At 38.6% G+C, this 22,373-nt stretch overlaps 1 protein-coding gene across 4 annotated transcripts in view; it reads left to right on the top strand.

Moving 5' to 3' along the window:
• Window positions 1-1,644: 1,644 nt before the first annotated feature.
• The window catches only part of SLC25A21 (solute carrier family 25 member 21), a 479,253-nt gene continuing 458,524 nt past the window's right edge, over window positions 1,645-22,373 (top strand). The window contains exon 1 of one of the 4 annotated variants that reach the window (XM_034648650.1): window positions 1,645-2,294. In XM_034648650.1, coding sequence (XP_034504541.1) covers window positions 2,225-2,294 — 70 coding nt within the window. In that variant the 5' untranslated portion in view covers window positions 1,645-2,224. The remainder of the gene's footprint in view (window positions 2,295-22,373) is intronic. The other 3 variants (XM_034648645.1, XM_019806189.2, XM_034648648.1) reach the window with 3 other exon arrangements.

The raw sequence follows: 22,373 nt of genomic DNA, 5'->3' as shown, positions 1-22,373 counted from the left end.
TGTATGCCTTGGGGTTCAATAGTTGTGACACTTTTTTTAACCTTAAAAAATTCTCCACTTATATATATGAATAAATGAAATTAATTGGGGGGGCATTTAATTATTTTAGGTTTCTGTGTGACAGAATGTAGTTTGGCCTGTGGCTAAGATTTAAATCCACAATCCTGTTGCAATTAGAAGAGGGAATCTGGGGGTGCCTGGGTGGCACAGCGGTTAAGCGGCTGCCTTCGGTTCAGGGCGTGATCCCAGCGTTGTGGGATCGAGCCCCACATCAGGCTCCTCTGCTATGAGCCTGCTTCTTCCTCTCCCACTCCCCCTGCTTGTGTTCCCTCTCTCGCTGGCTGTCTCTATCTCTATCAAATAAATAAAATCTTAAAAAAAAAAAAAAAAAAGAGGGAATCTGGAATCAAATCCCAGCAATATTATTAACTCATGGCATGACCCTGGGAAACTCAGTTTCCTCATTGGAATATGAGGGAAATGTTTTCTATGAGCTCTGAAATTCTAATTTTAGTGCTCAGTATATAATAGATATATAATTTGTTGAATAAATGATTCTGTATTGCACTCAAGACCTCAAATTTAATTAGTAAAAGACTGAAACATTCCTCAAAAGCTTTTACTTTAGCTAAACAGCAAAAATTTCTGAAAACTATTTCTTGGTAAACATTTCAAACTTAGTAATTTTAGTCAAATATTTAATCAGATATGAGAAAATTTATTTTTGCCTATCTGATCCACAAGCAGCAAGTCTACTCACTTCCTTACTTTCAACAATTTTGCCCATCAGATATCATTAATAACAGCTTTTAACAGCTCAGCCTCAGAAATAAAAACAAAATATGAAACTAATTATTATATTTTGCACATTTAATTGGAAAGCATATATATTAAGTTTTAACCATATTACATTCCTGATATTCAACTGTTTTTGGTTTTCAAAACTGGCAAGTCTATGTGGTTCAAACTGAATGTATTTAGTATTAAATACAATGTTTAAGAAATAATATGACAATAGGGGTTCCAAATCCTCTCATTCAACCTTTTTCTGGTATCATTTCCTACCTGTTAGGGGTGTGGCAAGTATTTTTCTAAAATTTCATAATATTGTGTCTCTTCTACATAGCATTTGTAACTTGCGGTTTAAAAATTGTATAAATTAATACGTTTTGCCAAATATCCTAAAGGGCTGGTACGAAAAATGAAATGTTTTTATAGAAAGAATACACTGATAGTTCCTTAATATTCCTTGATTATTTAGCTCTGTGGTTGACAAAATTTAACGTTCTTAACAAGCACTGAAGAACTTACTAAATTAACACAGGTTTCTGAGCCCTATATCCAGAGATTCTGATTCAGTCGATAGGGGTGGGGCCATGAGTTTGCCTTTCTTACAAACCCTCACATTACTCTTATGTTGCTGGATCTTAAGCTCATACTTGGAGCAACACTGACGTGAAGTACTGAAGAGACTTCTTTGTAACAAGGCCCCTTCTTTATTTTGGTCTTTCAGTAAACAAAACTCAAGTTTCTGAGGTGTGATAAGCTCCCTTAAGTCAGAACCATTTCTTTGTAAAGAACTACATTGATTTAATTGTACGATAACTGCAAACTGGCTTTGCTCCGAGTTGGTCTCAATAACCCACAGCCGCAGCACAGCTAACTGCAAAGGACATGTTCACCGGTTGGTCCTTCAGAACCTCGCGGAGCGCTGGCTTGCCCGGAGGGCAAGGGCCGGCCCCGCCGCGCCGCAAGGCTGGGCTCTCTTCTTTGCCAGCGTTATCAGAGGCAGCGCGTCCCGCTTGACTAACTGCAGGAGGCTCCTGATAGGGAAGCGCGTGGGCGCCAATCTAGGAGACCAAACCCGACCCACCGCGGGCCGCCAACCCAAACGCATCCGCGAGTCTTCTTTCCGCCGGGGTCCTTCTTGGAGCCCACGGGGCCTAGCAGGGGCGACAGAGAGCCCTCGAAGGGGTGCAACGGGCAGGTTCGGACCCACCGGAGAGCACGCACCGAGTCTGCGCCCTGAGCCGCCGCCTCCGAGCAGTCGCCGGATTGCCGCCTCCGAGCAGTCGCCGGATTGCCGCCTCACGGGGAGTCATTCGGCGCAAGGACCTACTCAGCGCCGGTTCTCTCGATCAGAGGAATTTCTACAGGCCCGGCAGCGAGGCCGGCGAGCTCGCCCACTCATCGCGGCCCATTCGGTTGTCCCGGCTTTGCGAAGATGTCCGCCAAGCCCGACGCCGGCTTCGTGAAAGAGGCTTCTCGCCAGATCCTGGCCGGTGGTTCCGCTGGTAAGGTCGCCCCGCCCCGCCCCGCCCCGCCGCGGGCCAGTTGCTTTTTCCTTCGCGTGTCCCGAAAACTTTCCTCAGACGAGTCTCCCTACCGAAGTTTCTCCCCTGAATTCTGCGCCGCGGGCGTAGCGCCCGAGCCCGCCGAACGGGAGAGCAAAGGAGGCCGGGAGCGGACGGCGGACGCCGGGTGCCCCAGGTCAAGTCCCCGGCGCCGCCGCTCGCCCGCGCCCCGCCTCCCGTGCCCTAGCCTGGAAAGCGAGCGGGGCAGCCCCAAGGCCTGCAACTTGGAGGAGGCCTTTATGCGGAGCGGGCTACTTTGCTTGAGAGGATCCGGTTTCTGTCAGACTTAGTTTTGCTCTCAGTTGTAGCCGCCTTCTGGGTAATTCAGGTCTTACGTAACTGCTGCCTCGCTCATTTAAGTACATACCTCAGCTCTTCTGGATGCAGACTGCGCTTCCTTGGGGCTATTCGTGCCTTAAATAGGCATATTAAAATTAAATGCGTATGTTAACACATATCAGCACCTTTGGTATATTCGGCTCACGTTAGTTTATGGAGCGTTATGCTGTGGGGAAAAAAACCATCAGAAAAAATTTGTGGGAACAAAGTGTGGCTAGAGAATGTTAGTAACCCGTGAGATTACGTTGTGTGAATGTGTGTTAAAGATATTTTAAAACAAATTATGAGTTGATTGAAAATTTAATTTTTCATAACTGTGAGGCATTTTTATTATAAATGTATAGTTACTGTAATTCACTCATCACCATAAAACATTTTTCTAAATGTAGGTAGTCTCTTAATAAGTTACACTGTGGCAACTCTAGTAAATCATATAAAGAGAGTGACTAGATGGCCAATGTTTAACATCGACTAGTCAAATTTATTTTCAAACTTGGACTTTTTATAAAGGCCTATTATAAATTATGACTAGTTATCATTATGTCATGAACCACTTGCATCTCAGGAGTACCACACGCAGCCAAATGTATCAATTACAGTCTGTACACTTTCCCAAAGATGATATTTCGTTAACATGGCAACCAAGACATTCATCTCTTATATGTGATTGTGCTTTGTCCATCCGTAATTATGACGGTAGTGGTCCCACTGTCTGCTTTTTTTAGTCGTTTCCCTGTAGTGATGATGAATTTTCACCAATTTACTCACCATTTTGGCTAATTTCACAATGTCCAAGACTCTGTCAGCTGTCCCTGGCTCAGTTGATTCAGAGTCCATGACCGTGATCAAAGAAAACTTAGCTGTCCCAATAGGAGAATAAGGCTGATTGATGAACATCCTAACCTATGACTAATGATTCAGAAGCATCTGTATTTGGCTTAGACGATCATGCTGTATACTAGACGCAGCTAAATTCAAGGGATGTTAAGAATAGATCAAACTGTAATCCTACTTACACTGTTTTGTTGGATAATAAATATTTGGCACAGATATAATATGTGATTCTATCATGTTCTTACAGTTGTAACTAATCTGAATGAAGATTAGTACATTTCTAAGGTAAATTAAACAGTGTAGTTGAGTTATATATTTAGTACTATGGAATTACTGATAAATGATGAGAATAATTTATACTTTCATCATAGTATGATGATTCTACTTGGGCAATAACATTTTCATAAGATCTTATATTGGACTTTAATAAATGCAGACTAATCATATTACATTTACAGGTCCAGGGGCAAAAAGAAACTAATATACAAGAGAGGTAGAATTTTAATAAATATAGAAAATGCATTTGAATCTCTAGTGCTGGAGCTCTCATTACTGATAATGTTATCAAATGCAACACCTCTGTGTGTGTATTATATGACCTTTTGAGGGGAAAGGTCAAAAATACATTCTGGCTTTCTTAAGGGGGAAAAAAAAGCTGGGGATGTTTATTGGAGAAATAACCAGGGTATCTCATGGAGTTCAAGGTCTTGATGCATTCCTGGAAGAGACTGGAATCAGGAGCTAGAACACTGAGAGGAACTCAGGAAGTGAATTCTTGCCATCTCGTACCCATCCTCACTTTGTCAAATGGTTAAAGCATTTCCAAGGCAGCAGGGTGGTGGTGAACCACAGGGTCACAGGTAATGCTAATACAGTTGTTAGGACGGCTTGCCATACCCAAATGGATTCAGACAGCTAATTACTTATAATGACAGGAAAAGCAAGTCATTATGGTGTCAGTTCCCTGTGTCCCTTATTCCATGGATGACACCAAACTAGAGAGGCCAGATGATATACGGTATGAGTGGTGGGTCACTTTTCTTGTGTTCAACTGAAACTAGGGAGATAGATGAGAAATGGCCTTATGGCAGTCTTCCATAAGATAACGGGAGAAACCGCTTCTCAGCTCTTCCTCACCAGTCTGCTTATCTTCCCTTAGGGCAGAGGAAGTCACAGGGCATTCTGCCAAGACTCAGATCAGACTGTGGCCTAGCCCTGCCTATAGGGTTATATGGAGATGTACAAGGTTGTCAGCATGCCGGGCTGGGGAGCTATTTCCCTGTGCTGTCCTGGTGCCTTCATCAGTCTTTTTTTCTTACAAATGACTGCTGTTTTTTGCTCTTCCCTCTACATGACAGAGTGTGGTTCCTAACAGCCCTTGAATTTACATGATCTTGACTTCTGTTGAGACAGTGAGAGACTGACTTGATTTTTTTTTTTTTCAGTTCTTGTGTAAAATCATGGAAAAGACTCAAGATAACCCAGTTTTGGACAGGGGCCCACCTCTGCACCAATCAGTTGTAGCCACTGCCCGTGTGGATATGTGGGGCAGCAGTGAGCATGGGGATTTCAGGGGAGGTTTATTTTCCAGAGAAGCCAGACACATCATGAGATGGGCAATAGATGACTTCCATAACAATATATGTCTGTCTTTCATTAAAAGATGGTTTGTGATATTTGTATTTGAAAGACCAAAGAGATTGATGCACTGACAGTATACATCTAAAGACTGGCCTTGAGCTTGTAGCTATACCTAATATATAAAGTTATTGTTACCAATGGCAACTTTGTTTTATATGATGAAAGCTATGCTCAAGGCAAGTCCATATGAATTGAAGTTTTACAGAGCAGGCTTCTAGTCTGCATTTTCAGCTTCAACTAATCGTCTAAGATTCACGTGAAAGAATATAAACCAATGATGAGAACTTCAGGAAGATCAACAAATCCAAACACTGCAGGAGGGGTAAGGATGAGAATGACAAGAGGCCATTGGATTACACGCTTGGTGCTCAACATGTGGCCCATGGATGAACAGCCTCAGGCACATGGTAGCACCTGGAAGCTTGTTTAAAATGTAGGATCTCAGGCATCACTCCGGATCTGCCATATCAGAATCTGCATTATAGGAAGGACTCCAAGTCTTTCATCTGCACTTTCCAGTTTTAGTAGCACTGCATTAGAAGACCTTTGAGGAAAAGAGATTATAATTTATAGAGGGGAACCAGATTGGCAGAGGATTACAAGTTAAAACATTCTTGGTTTTCATTGCTGACCAGAGAGAGAATGCATTCTGCACACTTGATTATATGCTCCCAGTTTAGTTGTCCGTCTTATTTACCACTCCTCTCCTACTCGTGCCATTCAGTTTCTGCTAAATAGATCTGTTTGCCGTACTTGAATGTTACCAGTACCTTTGCACTTGTATTCACGATGCCTGGAATGTCCTCCTCTTATTTTCTCTACCTATTGAAATCCTACCTATTTTCCAAGGCCAAGCTTGAAAACTGTTTTCTGCATGAATGTTTCCCAGATAGCCTCTACAGCCTCATCCAGCTTAACATTTTCATTAACGTGTGAATGTAACAAATAATCAAAATAACTAACATTTATTGAATAAATACTAAATGGTAAACTCAGTTCTAAGCTTTACATGTATCAACATGTTTAATCCTCATCACAACTCCAGGATGAAGACTGATGCACAGAGGGCCTAATTAATTTGCCTATGGTTGCACTAGCATGCAACCATTTCTGTAGGAAATCAGGGTAGGAGAGGGACAAGGAGGGTATTATTTCCATTGTGAGACATTTTTAGGATTTGGAGAGATCAAATTAAGCCTACTGTCCCTTAGATTTCCATATTTCTTATGAGTTTACATCCCTTAAAAGAGGTTTTTTATCTACAAATACAATTCTTACAGACTTTCTGCTAAATAGTGTGTTTCTCTTTCTAAATAATTTCATATGCATGGGTGCAAGATTAGCTTTTAGCCAAAAGAAAATTCTCAGTCCATCTGGGGCCTGAATGTGCAGTTGGGCACATTGTATACTGAAAAAGGACTCTGGCCACTGGAGCAAGTGGGAGCTGAAATCTAGCCCATGATGATTCATAATCCATGTATCCTAGAGTAGAGATGTATCCATCTGGGGGAGTAAGGACACCTTTTTCTTTTCTTTTTTTAAATTTACTTATTTTTTAATTTAAATTTGATTAACATATAATAGTTTCAGAGGTGTAGGTCTGTGAATCATCAGTCTTATGTACCACCAAGCGCTCATTACATCACCTGCCCTCCTTAATGTCCCTCACCTAGTTACCCCATCCCCCCACCCTCCAACAACCCTCCCCTCCAGCAACCCTCAGTTTGTTTCCTAAGATTAAGAGTCTCTTATGATTTGTCTCCGTTTTCATCAGTTTTATTTTTCCCTCCCTACCTCTATGATCCTCTGTTTTGTTTCTTAAATTCTGTATATCAGTGAGGTCATATGATAATTGTCTTTCTCTGATTGACTTATTTCGCTTAGCATGATACCCCACGACGTTCCATTCACGTTATTGCAAATGGCAAGGTTTCATTTTTTTGATGGCTGCGTAATATTCCTATATATACCACATCTTCTTTATCCATTCATCTGCCGATGGACATCTGGGCCCTTTCCATAGTCTGGCTATTGTGGAGATTGCTGCTATAAACATTGAGTGCCCCTTCAGATCACTACATTTTTATCTTTGGGGTAAATACCCAGTAGTGCAATGGCTGGGTCATAGGGTAGCTCTATTTCCAACTTTCTGAGGAACCTCCATCTGTTTTCCAGAGTGGTTGTACCAGCTTGCATTCCCACTAGCAGTATAAGAGAGTTTCCCTTTCTCCATATCTTCGCCAGCATCTGTGGTTTCCTGATTTGTAAATTTTAGCCATTCTGATCGGTTTGAGGGGGTGTCTCACTGTGATTTTAATTTGTATTTCTCTGATGCCGAGTGATGTTGAGCGTTTTTTCATGTGTCTGCTGGCTATTTGTAGGTCTTCTTTGGAGAAATGTCTGTTCATGTCTTCTGCCCATTTCTTGATTGGATTATTTATTCTTTGGGTGTTGAGTTTGATCAGTTCTTTATAGAGTTTGGATACTAGCCCTTTATCTAATAAGACATTTGCAAATACATTCTCCCATTCTGTTGGTTGTCTTTGGTTTTGTCAACTGTTTCCTTTGCTGTGCAAAAGCTTTTTATCTTGATGAAGTCCCAATAGTTCATTTTTGTCTTTGTTTCCCTTGCCTTTGGAGACGTGTCTAGCAAGATGTTGCTGTGGCCAAAGTCACAGAGGTTGCTGCCTGTGTTCTCTAGGATTTTGATGGATTCCTGTCTCACATTTATGTCCTTCATTCATTTTGAGTCTATTTTTGTGTGTAGTGTAGGGAAATGGTCCAGTTTCGTTCTTCTGCATGTACCTGCCCAATTTTCCCAACACCATTTGTTGAAGAGACTGTCTTTTTTCCATTGGATATTCTTTCCTGCTTTGTCAAAGATTAGTTGACTAAAGAGTTGAGGGTCCATTTCTGGGTTCTCTGTTCTGTTCCATTGATCTTTGTGTCTGTGTTTGTGCCAGTACCATACTCTCTTGATGATTACAGCTTTGTAATACAGCTTGAAGTCCAGAATTGTGATGTCTCCAGCTTTAGTGTTCTTTTCCAACATTCCTCTGGCTTTGGTGTCTTTTCTGGTTCCATAAAAATTTTAGGATTGTTCCACCTCTGTGAAAAAAGTTGATGGTATTTTGATAGGGATTGCATTGAATGTATAGATTGCTCTAGGTAGCATAGACATTTTAACTATTTGTTCTTCCAATCCATGAGCATGGTTTTGTTGTTTGTTTGTTTGTTTCTTTTCCATTTCTTTGTGTCTTCCTCAATTTCTTTCATGAGTGTTCTGTAGTTTTCTGAGTAAAGATCTTGCCTCTTTGGTTAGGTCTACTCCTAGATATCTTATGGGTTTTGGCGTAATTGTAAATGGGATCGATTCCTTAATTTCTCTTTCTTCTGTCTCATTGTTAGTGTATAGAAATGCAACTGATTTCTGTGCATTGATTTTATATCCTGCCACTTTACTGAATTCCTATATGAGTTCTAGCAATTTTGGGGTGGAGTCTTTTGGGTTTCCTCATAGAGTGTCATGTCATCTGCGAAGAATGAGAATTTTACTTCTTCTTTGCCAATTTGGATGCCTTTTATTTATTTTTTTTTATTGTTGTTGTCTGATTGCTGAGCTTAGGGCTTCTAGTACTGTGTTGAACATCAGTGGTGATAGTGGACATCCCTGCCATGTTCCTGAACTTAGGGGAAAAGCTCTCAGTTTTTCCCCATTGAGAATGATATTTGCTATGGGCTTTTCATATATGGCTTTTATGATATGGAGGTATGTTCCCGCTATCCCTACACTGTGGAGAGTTTTAATCAGGAAAGGATGCAGTACTTTGCCAAATGCTTTTCCTGCATCTATTGAGAGGATCATACGGTTCTGGGACATCTTTTTCTATTTCTCACAATGACCAAGGGGGTTGGTAGCAACCTAACAATACTGACATAATTCCCCCCAAACTTGCTAGAGTTCCCAAGGTCCCTTAAGCCTCAGTATTTCACATCATTACCTTGTCTGCTCACCAGTAGGGCTCCAGGAAGTTTCCCTTCTATGCACATCTCTTCCTTGGAGACAGGAACTTAGCTTTACCTCAGACCCTCCCATTCTCCTTAATAACCAGTTTGGGTTCTTCCATGTGTTTCCAAACCTCCCGGGGTTCTTATTTCCCATGTCATATAGAAGCCTTTTAGGCTTACTCAGATGGGTATTCTCCCTAAGTTCTCATTGGGCTTTTGCCTCTAACTTCAGAGTTTTCCAGGGCCTCTGGCAAGTCGTTTTGGATCCCTGAGAGACCCTACTCTCACCAGAGCCTGTCAGGGTCCCTCCTGAGGGTATGCCTAGGCCTTGTCCACACTGAATTCCCTTGCACAGCGGAGTCTCTAAGACCCTTCTCCTCCTGTCTCCCAGAATCTCATACTCATATTCCCAGAAGTCTGCCAGTGCCACTCAGAGAACTTCCTACAGCATTTTCCCTCCTTATATCTCTTACATGATCACCATTCATGCAGGACACTGATTTATTTCCCAAAATTTTCAGGCTCCTCTCCAGCCCCACCCTAGTTTCTTATATCCTGTAGGCACACATCCCCATCACATCTCCAATTACAGGTTTTATTTTGTGTGTCTGCCTGGAGATATTTTAGTCAAATTGTGTAGTCAAAGTATTCTGGAAACAAGTTTTCCAAGTTTGCAGTAGACACAGTTCCAGTACTTTGTGCAGTTTGTCTCATTAATCACCTTCAAGAGGTCAAATGAGAAAGTGAAATGAAAAACCTTTTTTTAGGGGGAAAGAAGCCTGGGATTCATAGATAGGTCTCTGGGAAGTTAACTATTGAAAGTATAGGTAAAATGCACAATATACTGATGGCAGAGAGTCAAGGCTTTCAACCTAAAAAGGTAACTAAAATGGTACTGAATAATTTCAGATCTTATTTTTTAAACTCCTCATCTTATATATCTTATGTATCTTCATTTTTTCAAGATTTCTACCTTTTTTTGCTTTAACCCATAGTAGTTAAAATATAGCTTTAAAAAAAGTACCTTAACAGGCGGTATGTATACTAGTAGTCCTGTGAACTTTAATTTGGGCTAAGTAATAAAAGGGGTGATGCACTGGGGGGTAATCAAGGTTAAAATTTTGATCAAGGAAAAGTCTTTTTCAGAATGGATGCAAAGGGGACACACATGTGATTTGGATAAATGGCACCTTTCGAACTTCAGAACTTGGGAAAAATGCAATTGTTTGATAATAAATAGCAGGTTGTAGTGAAACAGGTGAGCCTTTAGGAACATCAAAGGGAAGCTGGAACCCATTATCTGGGTAATTAGGGAGGAAAAATTCCCCTTATTTCAACTGCATAGGAGGAAGCAACTCTACTGCTCAAATTAATTATAAAATATTGTTAAAAGATGCATTTTAATTAAAGTGTGTCCTGTCTCTTTTTAAAATTTGTGTTTAAATTCAATTTAATTAATGTATACTGTATTATTAGTTTCAGAAGTAAAATTCAGTGATTCGTCAGCTGCATACAACACCCAGTGCATATCACTTCAAGTGCCCATCACCCAGTTACCCCATCCCCCCATCCACCTCCCCTCCAACAACCCTCAGTTTGTTTCGTATAGTTTAGAGTCTCTTATGATTTGTCTCCCTGTTTTTATCTTATTTTATTTTTCCTTCCCTTTCCCTGTGTTCATCTGTTTTGTTTCTTAAGTTCCACAGATGAGTGAAATGATGGTATTTTTCTTTCTCTGACTGATTTATTTCACTTAACATAATACTGTCTAGTTCCAGCCACGTCATTGCAAATGGCAAGATTTCATTCTTTTTGATGGCTGAGTTATATACTACTGTTTGTGTGTGTGTGTGTGTGTGTGTGTGTGTGTGTGTATGTGTGTATACCCCACATCTTTATTCATTCATCTGTTGATAGACATCTGGGCTCTTTCTTAGTTTGGGTATTGTAGACATTGCTGCTATAAGCATAGGGGTGCAGGTGCCCCTTCAAATCACTATGTTTGTATCCTTTGGATAAATATGTAGTAGTGCAATTGCTGGGTCATAGGGTAGCTCTATCTTGTCTCTCTTAAAGAAAATCTAGTTCTCAAAAATATGAATTTAAGCAAGAACAAAATATGAATTGCATAACCATATTTCAAAGGATTTATTTTACTGTCCTTCAGTGAAAGACATTTATTTAATTATTTTTAAATATTGAATATCTACAATATTTATTTACAAACTAAATTTCATCCTTATTTACTTATTTATTTTAATGAAAGACATCTTAAAAGCATAAATATAATATGTGGGTACATGATTCAGTTGACATAAAAACATGAATCAACTTTAACAGAACATTTTAGGAATGTCTTGTTAAACAAGCACTTCCTCATCTCCTTTGCCTGTGTGCTGCTTTCCCTTCCCAGTCTTGACTACAACATCTCAGAGCCACTGAGAACCTGGTGTTTTAGGTAGAGCATAGTAGATGCTCAGAAATGTATGTTGACTGTAATAATGAATAAATATCAGAAGCTTAAGCCGTGGAATATATTCTTAGGGTCCTACTCTGAAGAGAGAAAAGTATGCTGAGGTTCAAGTCATCAGACAATGAATATTTGCAACATTACTTTCCTTTAGCAATATTTTCTTGTATTGTAATCATTTGGTAAATGAAGTGAAAAAATTATCTTCAGGTCTAAAATGTCTGCCACCTTCTGAGTGAGAGGTCTATGATAGTTTTTTAAATTTATATATCATCTTTTGTTCCAGCTCCCCAAAATGCAAAGAGGTGCACAAATCATTTTCAAACATCTTGATGGTTTAAGTAGGTGATATCTTAATAAATGAAACTAGGTTAAGTGACATCTGTGAGATTCTTTTTTTTTTTAATTTTTTTAAAAATTTATTTATTTGACAGAGAGAGACAGCCAGCGAGAGAAGGAACACAAGCAGGGGGAGTGGGGGAGGAAGATGCAGACTCCCAGAAGAGTAGGGAGCCCGATGCGGGGCTCGAGCCCAGGATCCTGGGATCATGCCCTGAGCCAAAGGCAGATGCTTAATGACTGAGCCAGCCAGGTGCCCCAACCTATGAGATTCTTAATTGTTCTAGATTTTAACTGATTTTTCTTACCAATTTCTTTTCCTTTTGGTTTTAAATTATTATGTTTGTGCCAATTATTTCCATACTTTGATGTGATCATGGCTTATACACATTCTAAGTATTTTATTAGATCTGTATCTTTTGATCCCTTGTATTAGTTTGCTAGGGCTGTCTGAACAATGTACCACAAACTGGATGGCTTAAAATAACAGGAACTTATTGTCATACAGGACTGGCTGTTAGAAGTCTGAAATCAGAGTGTGGGCAGGGCTGGTTCCTTCTGGAAGCAGCAAAGGAGAATTTGGTCCATGCTTCTCTCAGCTTCTGGTAGTTGCTAAGAATCATTGTGTTCTTTGACTGTCATCACATGGCTTTCTCTTCCCATCTGTCTCTTTATCCGTCCAAATTTCCCTCTTTTTATATCATTGGACTAGGGTGCACTCTAATCTGGTATGACCTTGTCTTCACTTGATTACATCTGTAAAGACCCTATTTCTAAATAAGGTCACATACTAGGGTTCAGGACTTGAACATATCTTTTTGGGGAACACAGTTCAACCCACACTTTTTTTTCTTCATATTGTGATTCTCAAATTCATGTTCCATATCTCAAGCTATGGTCCTACGTTTCTCTTCCTTTCATTGCCAACCTTTGTGAAGAGTTCTTCGCTCAGTTTCCAACCTCCTATAACTGGCATATCAGTCTTTAGCTTTCTGTTAAACTGTTAACTACCAGTTTTCATTCTTAATTTTGCCTAATCTTTGTAAAATTTCACACTCTGACCAATTTTTCTCTTTAAAGTCGTCTCTACAGTTGATTATTACTCCCCTCTTCACATCCAATCACTTCTTTGCTCTTTCCTTTGCTGGTTTCTCTTCGTTCCCTTTCCTCAAAAATTGGCATTCTGCAGGGTCCTAAGTTCTCTGCTCTATACACTCTTACCTCCCTGAGTGAGCCCATCTGCTCTCTGGCTTCAGTATTATCGATTTGCACGTAACTCCCCAATCTATATTTCCAACTTCTCGGTGTCCTACAGATTCAGATTTCTTTTTTCTTTCCTTTTCTTTTTTTTTTAAAAGATTTTATTTATTTATTTATTGGACAGAGAGACACAGCGAGAGAGGGAACACCAGCAGGGGGAGTGGGAGAAGGAGAAGCAGGCTTCCTCCTGAGCAGGGAGCCCAATGGGGGGCTCGATCCCAGGACCCTGGGATCATGACATCAAGTCAAAGGCAGACGCATAATGACTGAGCCACCCAGGTGCCCCCAGATTCAGATTTCTAACTTATACAGTAGAAATAATGTGGGGGGGCGCCTGGGTGGCACAGCGGTTAAGCGTCTGCCTTTGGCTCAGGGCGTGATCCCGGCGTTATGGGATCGAGCCCCACATCAGGCTCTTCTGCTATGAGCCTGCTTCTTCCTCTCCCACTCCCCCTGCTTGTGTTCCCTCTCTCGCTGGCTGTCTCTATCTCTGTCGAATAAATAAATAAAAATAAATAAAAAAAAAAGAAGAAGAAATAATGTGGGAACAAGAGTTATGTGGTTTTTTCGTGATTTTCAAAGGTAATGTTTCAGAGGTAAATTTTGAAACTAGTATCAGATCATCAAATACCATTTTCTCTTAGTTGTATCATTGTACTCATCCTTATTTTGAATTGTGTTTCTCATTCATTCTTTTTGTTAACTTAGCTAGTTACAAGTGACCTTCTCTGGGTGTTTGTTTGGGTTTAGATAGATCCTCCCTAGTTATCTAGTCAATAATTGAGATCAGACAAACAGGAAACAGTATGATAAATCTTAAGTGCTCACATTAATTGAATGATTACTATGTTTAAAGCACCTTACTTTGCTTAAATTATTGTTAATAATTTGTAATTTCTTGAGGATGAGGAAAGTGAAGCGCAGAGAAATTAAGTAACTTGCTCAAGGCCAGTGACAGAACATGAACTCAAACTCGATTTTCTTTGCTTTTAGAGCTTTTACTCTTACCCGATACCCCACCCTGCCTCATGGTGTGCAAAATGAGAAATCAGACTAGCAACCCCATAGAGGTTTGCCTTTATAAGACCTCTGTTCCTTCAGGCTGGTTTAAAGATTATAGCTGTTCTAGAAACTCACACATTGATGAACAATCAAGATCTGCCTTTGGCGTAACCAGCCATTTCTTGTTTTTTTGTTTTTTTTTTTTTTGCCAGACCTCTAAATGCCAGCCATAGTATGAGTATAAAATTCTCCATATCACCCATCAGGGGACTCTGTCAGCATTGACAGAGCTACCTCTTTTCTAGCATTCCCTACAGGTGATTGATTAGGAATGAGTTGAGCTCCAATCCTTGGGTAGTTGTTAAACAAGCCTTATACAATTAGGTAAGATACCAGAATGATTCACTGGAGTGAGAGCGACCCCAGAGTAGACTGGGTGAGCCTGGCTGTGAAAAAGGAGGGAATTTAAGTTGAATGAAATAAGTTTGTTTTGAGCTTTTTCATTTGCACGAATCTGGTCGCTTTAGGTGAGACACAGTGTGAATTCAGTTGAATGTCTGTAAAATCTAGAATGGACTATTATGGGGGGAATATAACTTTGGAGAAATAATAATGACATATATGTTTCAGTAGAATTGAATGACACCTAAAGCAGAATTAAGCTCAAAAAGTTTTACATTATGAGAGAGAGAGTGGGAGGGAGAAGGAGAGAGGACAAATGCCAATGAACTAATATTTCTTGAAAATTATCAATATTTATGGATCATCGAAATCAGAATAATACACTTATAGGAAGTATTATTTATGTTCTTGTTGATATGGCTGTTGCTGTTGTTGTTATTTGGAGAATGATTGTAGAGGTAAGTTAAAATACTTTGGAATAAATTATAGGTACCACTCCAGAGACTCAATAATGAGCAGAGTTATTCTGGAGCTTCCTTCTAGGGCAGTGCATTTGGTTGGCTACTGTATTGCAGTGGACAGTTACATTTGAATAGAACACCATTCTGTCCTTGTGCAGACCTATAGATGGCACTGTCTTCCTATAATTTTGGTGATTTGCTTAAAAAAAGGAAAAGCTTTCTGCAGACAGTTAGATGTAGAAGTGTGTAACTTCTAATTAGCTCCTGCCATTGTAAAATATTTGAAACAGGTGCCTGGCACAGATGATAGAGAATTATACATTTGAAAAATGTAGATGACTGGTTTTTGGAATTAATTTTTCTATTAAATTACCCTTAACTATGTATGGGAAAATAAGTTTATGTATATGAGTAAGAGGTGGGAACAACTATTTTTATTGCTATAATATTTATTTTCTCTGTGGTGGTCTTGCTTTTGAATTTAGAGTTCTTGATCAAACAAAAATCGTTGGTAAGTTTAGCATAAATGTCATATTCATTGCTTTTAGGTCTTGGAGATTACCTAGTGGAAATGAAACTCCTAGATTCCATAATTTTGTTTCTCTAAATTGTCGGGGTTAGAGTGTGTATACCCTAATAGTAAATTACAAGCTTCCGTGAGCAAGATCTAGAGTGCCAAATGCATAGTTCTTTTTATTTATCTATCTGGGGCAGCCACTCAAAATGCCATTTCTTGTTTTAATATAATGAGCTTTAACATAAGAAAGCTAGGGAGGTGTATAAAGAATGTATTTTCTTAACTTCCAAACAGGATTTTTTGTTTTGTTTTGTTTTGTTTAACATATACTGTGTGTGGAATTAATGGAAATACCAGAAGTCCTTGCCACTGTAAATGAACTCCTAACCACAAGATGGCAGTGTAACTTGCCCATGTTTTTTACAACATTTTTTAAGAAAAATGATTAGTAAATTAAACTCATTTCTTTCTCAACAAGGAATTTATACAGCTATGAAATTTTAAGAAAATTATAAAGAAGATGTATATTGAAAATACTTAATATAAAAAGTACTATAGAACCTTTAGTGATTTATTTTGATTAGCAGGGGCTTTTTTAGTTGAGCTAAGACAACATTTATTAAATATTCTTTTAAGATGAAAGTAGAAATGTGATCATATCAGAATTGGAAAGAATATCAGCAACTTTCTTTTATGGAACAATATGATCTGGTGTTTGCCTGACCAAGCATCAAAGAAGGGTAAGACTTTTTCTGTTTCCTTCATGTTTTTGTAAAGATCTGCCTTGGGCTGTACCTTCTATTCTTTTGAGCACACATACGCTGGAGGTTAGAAGGTCAACAGCGAAGCCAAAGAGGGAAAGAAAAGGAAGAATAGTAGGGACACTGGCTCCTAAGTTATATGGAAAGAAAGCAGTGATGATGGTGTCTCTGTGACCCTTGCTGGATTTATATATTATATACTTTAAAAATGTATCCTTTGTCCGTACAATAGGGGTTTTTAAATAGACATCCAGTATTGTTTGTATTTACAATGTTTTCATTGATATGCTTACATATTATGTGGTATTATGTTTTACTCTACATGGATACTCTTCACGATTACTTTAGTTTTTTGTGTGTGTGATTAACTTAAAAGATTACACTGGATTTAATTTTTGTTTTTTAAGTCTTGCAAAGAGCGAGCCCCTTTTAGGTATCTCCAGGACTTGCACAGTTCTTAGAATATATCTACTCAATAAGTCTATTTTTATTCCAATTGCATTTGCCACAAAATGATACAATTCTTTTGAGACATATTTTGCTTATGTGTCCCTGTCTGATCAGCCATGAATGTGGCAGAGACAAAGAAAATATCTTCTATTTTATTTCATTTTTTTAAGATTTTATTTATTTATTCGACAAAGATAGAGACAGCCAGCGAGAGAGGGAACACAAGCAGGGGGAGTGGGAGAGGAAGAAGCAGGTCATAGCAGAGGAGCCTGATGTGGGGCTCGATCCCATAACGCCGGGATCACGGATCCCTGAGCCGAAGGCAGACGCTTAACCACTGTGCCACCCAGGCGCCCCGAAAATATCTTCTATTTTAGGAGCCAAGTGCTTTGAACTCATTCGTAGCATCTTCTTTTGGTGATAGTAGAGGGAATGCTCCTTGTAGGAGTGATAGTTTCTCAGAGCTGCGCTGAAAATAAAACTTTTATTTTCTGACGTAAGGTATATGGAAATGCTAAACAGTATGATTTACTTCGTATAATGAAATATTTGACATATAATCAATATAAGATGCAGTTTCTGCTTGTGAGCAACTATACATGGAAATATTTTGTAATATAAATTCAAAAAGGAGGTCTGTTATTTTTCATTATTCACGTAAGCTGGAAATAGATGGTAAGTTTTTTTACAGTTAAGTTAAAATTAGGAAAAAATGACTTACCATTACCATGTATAGGAAAAACATACAAAACAAATATATAACAAAAAAATAAGAAATGCTGTTACCATGTATGAGAAAAAAATGTAGTTTCGTGTAATGCCTAAATGTGTAGGTCACGTTCCAAAAATCTGTAATTTTAGGTTAGTTGTTTGTAATCAGGGTACGTTTCCCCCTAGAACAGTGTTATGTAATTTGTGGGCGAGCCACAAAAAAATATTTTTAACCCCTAGTGAGTGTGAAATACCACTAATAGGAGCCCTGAACCCTGGGACATTTAGGACTTTTATGCCCAAATATAGGGTTCTGTGCCCTTCTGAAGTTAGCTTCCCTGGAGGTTTCAAGGGCTCTAAGGAGTGGGGAGTGAGAATGAGATGGTCATATGTAGAGACAGCCTGGTACCTTCTCCTTGGCAGTGAGCCACAAGGGAAAGGGGACCAGCAGGGCCATTTGAATGGGGCCACACATTCACAAAGGACCTCCTAACTTAAACTTCTGACGTTTATTTGAAATAAAGCTAGACATAAAGTCATTGCCTTTCTCATTGCAATTGTGTGTGTTGAAAGCATTAATATGTGATTTGCAGGCATTTAAAATAAGTTACATTTTAGTAACAGTTGGCATTTCTTTACTTTTTAATATATTAAGAGTCTCATGTCTGTTTCAACTTCTGAGAAACTCTCATCCTGAGCGAAAGGTGTAATGGAGAGGTTCTCGCTCCAATTGTTCCTGGAACATATTTGTGTAATAAATGGATGGATGGATAGATGGATGTTGAATAGTCAGACAGCAGAAGAAGATCACAGAGGAAGTGTGAAGCAAAGAACTGAAATAAAGGAAGCATCAGGGTTGGAGTAGATGGGGGTCACAGTGGTTATTGGTATATAGGTTGTTAGCAAATTAAAACTCTTTCTACATTGGAAACTATCTGTATTTTTTGTTATGATTTGTGCAGTTCGTATAAATTTATGTATTCTTTCATTTGAACGTACATGAGGAAAGTCACACTTCTAATGTATGTTTTATTAACATTACAGAACTGAAAAAATAGCCATATATTAAATTTTTAAAGAAATCTTAGTTTTTATATTTTATCGACCTGTAACAATGACATGTTTATTTAAATGTAAGAATGCATAATATTAATTGTTAACTAAAGCTGATGTATAATAGTGACAGATATTAAAACATGCTCTTATTCCTATCCGTTGATAATAAGCTCCCTGAGGATAAGAATCTTAGTCTGTTTGGTACCTGGCTATATCCCTAGTGCCTAAACAGAAAATGGCACAGGCTAGATACTGAATAAACATTTGTTGGGTGAATAGATGACTGAATGAATGTTAAATTTATTTTGGTTCCCAATGTTAATTAATTCTTGTATGTTAATCAATTTAAAAAATTGAATGTTATTTAATTTTAAAAATTCTAAACCTTTCAGCAAGATGCTAGAGCATATATTGCTTTCTACGTGATTTGAAGGAGTTGGTGCAGTTTCCTCCATGCCCCATACATGTCATTGGTAGTGCTCACCTGTCACTGAATTCAGACATGACCCCAGGAACCATGCAGTGTCTCAGATGCATTATTCCATTTTATTCCTAATAGTGGCAATGGAAGAAAAAGGAAACCCACAGGGTCCTACTTTTCCCATCCTGATTGCCCTAAGAAGGAGCCAGTCTTGGAGGGACTTTAATCCTATATAGTCTAAGTCCCATCGATTCTACAAACCTAGATCTTGACTGTGCATGGATGTAGACCTGTTTCTTCCCAATATCTGCCTTCCCAGGAATGATTATAAGAAGCATATATAGACTATTGGTTGAGTTGCTTACTGCTTGAGGGTAGGTTTATTTTCCCAAGCTCAAAGTCCACTGTGCTGGTTGTAGTTTTTTCCAGTCATTTATCATATATATACACATACATATATTTCATGAAATATATATGTATATGAATATTATTTTATATATATATGAAAACATTGATCTACCTAATTTTTGTTCTCTGATCTTTGTTTTGGAATTACATCATTTTCCAAAAATGGTTACATAGATGGCAAACTTTTGAGTACACCGTGGGAGCTAAGCAATGAAATAGTTACAACTGAGATCAATAAAGAAGAAAACGGAGCATCTCATCAAGAGGCATCCGTGTTTTGATAGTGAACTTTACCTTATGAAGACAGTAGAGGTGATACAGGGAGGCGACGTCCTGTAGAGATTCTGATGCTTTACTGACTGGCATTAGGTCCCAACTTGGATATTCACTAGATGTGTTACTTTGGGCAGACAGCTTACCGTTTCTGTGGTTTATCCATAGGATGTATTGCAATACTTCATGAGGTTGTTAGAAGGACCAGATGGGCTGATACATGTAAAGGTTTATCATTGTGCCTAGCACTTAGTAAGCACTCAGTAAATGCTAGTTACTAATAGAGAGGGAAGATGTAAAAGTATTTAGGCCTATTCTGGGCATTTAAAAAAATTGTCATAGATGAGTGCCATATTATATGAATGTGTGTGCAAACAATAATTCTGTTCTACAATTTACAATGTAAACTGTATTTTTCTGTTTATCTTCAAGAAACCTAACCTTATTTGGGGGTGGTGGAGTTTTTGTTATGTTCTCAAACCTGGATATCATTAACATGATCTTATTTTTCACCAGAAATTTTTATATTTTATTCCCAGAATGGAGTCATTAGGTTTCATTTTCAGTATTCCATAGTGGGCCTATAGGAAGGATTCTCAGTTCATATTCCAGTGGTCACCCTATCAAATAACTTCGGTCACTCCCTTTCCCCCAAAACCTACTTTTTAAAACAAAGAAGGGCATTTATATTTTTGTAGGTATTTTATTGTATTTATCATTCATAATAACTTTGGCTATCTTAAAATTGTAAAGTATTATTTGGAGCAAGTGTATCAAGTATTATATAATACAAGTAATAAAGACCTTTCCTTTAATGTGGTTATTTCCATATCCCATGCCAGTGAGAATAAGACCAGCCATGTGATTGACAACTACTGATTTATAGATTAACAAGGATCTGTTTAGTCCTTTTCCCAGGAATTGAAGGCAAAATTATTACCGAAGTTTGTAATCACCCATTCTCATTAGTTTCTGTATTTTTTTCTAGTCCCTCAACCCCAAGGTTCAGTGTTCTGAGGGGCCTGTCCAGAGCTTCCCACCAAAGCACGCCATGCCTTTTTGCCTCTCATAAATAGCTTCCTAATCTGACATTTTAAAACCCTGATGTTGTTCCAGAAAACTTTTATTCTAGTAGCTAAATTGATAAATGTAATTAATTGTATTTTATTGTTTGGGATAGGCTCCAAACTGTGCCTTTTCCCAGAAAAAGTTTAATAAGTTCTGGTAGGCTAATCAGAAAGGTTTTGAGCAACATACAAAATAAACTGGCTTTGTCTGCTTCATTGCCCCAAATGTTGAGGAAAGCCCAACAGGTATCTTTTGTGGAACCCCAAGTATTCTTTGCTGCTAATGGTTATGTAATTATTAGTCAATGCCTTTTCTTTTCATCCTTGTTTCTTCCAAGCAAACAACACACACACACACACACACACACACACACACGGAAATACTTTCTGGCTGGGCTTTGAGCAGGTATCCTATTATTTACATGCTAACATTATTATTATATTTCTGTGTATACAACCGTCTATTAAAATATTTTTAAATTAATTCTTCCCAATGTCCATGAATTCATTCAGAAAACATTTCTTACATGTTTTGTATATATCAGGCCCTGTGATAAGTGTGGCCAATTTGATTTTAACCATGAGGAATGTTCAGCCCAGAAAGGGTGGTAATAGTTAACTGAGTCTGTTTGCCAGAAGGCGGGTGCTTAGTTCACCAAGCTTCACTAAAATTTGATATTTTGCTTTTGCAAGCTGGTTAGAAGCATTGCATTAAAATACTGCCAAATTTTGTCCCTTTTTGTCCAAACTTTTTTAACTTGAAAAAGGAATTTCAGTGTGTAAAAATTTCCATTATAAGGCCACCTGTAAACTTAAAACAGTCAAACTGTTTTTTCAGCTGCCTGCAGCTCTGTTTCTCAACTGACTAATACTGACAGATAAAGATGGCTTTCCCCTGAGAAGGATTGTTTTGTTTGTGGTTATTCTGTCACTACCAGGAGGGACAGCTCCCCTGATCTGTAGGGAATGCAGAGATACAGTTTACAGACAGAATCATATGCTGACTAGCAACTAGAAAATAATAGTCAAATAATGATTTCACTGTTCCTTCCTGTGTCCATGACAACTGAGAGGTATGCAGCTAGACCAGGACACTGCCTGGGAATGTTCTTTTCCTCAAATACTACTATTTTGAGAAAGCTATCAATTTATTCTGACAATCAGGCTAAGGAGAAAAATGGGCATTTCCAGTATCTTGCTTATTTTAGTGTTTTTGTATCCCCAAAGCTAATTCTTCTGTCACTTCTTCTATTCACTAGCACTCTGACTTGCCTTTTTAAAAAATCTGGCTTATGGCATAGTTTCTGCCGATGGTAGCCAGTGATGAAGAGTTCCCCTTCTGGAGTTGGACAGAGCTGTCTCTAAGTTCTCTTTCAGCCAATTAAGAGTGGTGGGACCTTGGGAGAGTTTCTTAATGTCTCTAATCTTCACATCCTTATTCATAAAGTAGGAATTAGTAACAGAATCTTTCTTCATAAGGTTGTTGTGAATTAAATAAGATAATGCACAGAAGGTGCTTAGCCTGCTGCTTGGCACAAGTAAGCCCTCCATAAATTGATGGTTTGTTGCTGTTATCAGCAGTCTCCTGTACAAGACTGT

Source organism: Ailuropoda melanoleuca, chromosome 20 (genome assembly GCF_002007445.2).
Source record: "Ailuropoda melanoleuca isolate Jingjing chromosome 20, ASM200744v2, whole genome shotgun sequence".
Taxonomy (NCBI): domain Eukaryota; kingdom Metazoa; phylum Chordata; class Mammalia; order Carnivora; family Ursidae; genus Ailuropoda; species Ailuropoda melanoleuca.
Note: the sequence above shows the minus strand (reverse complement) of the source record. Positions and strands in the feature narration are given on the sequence as shown.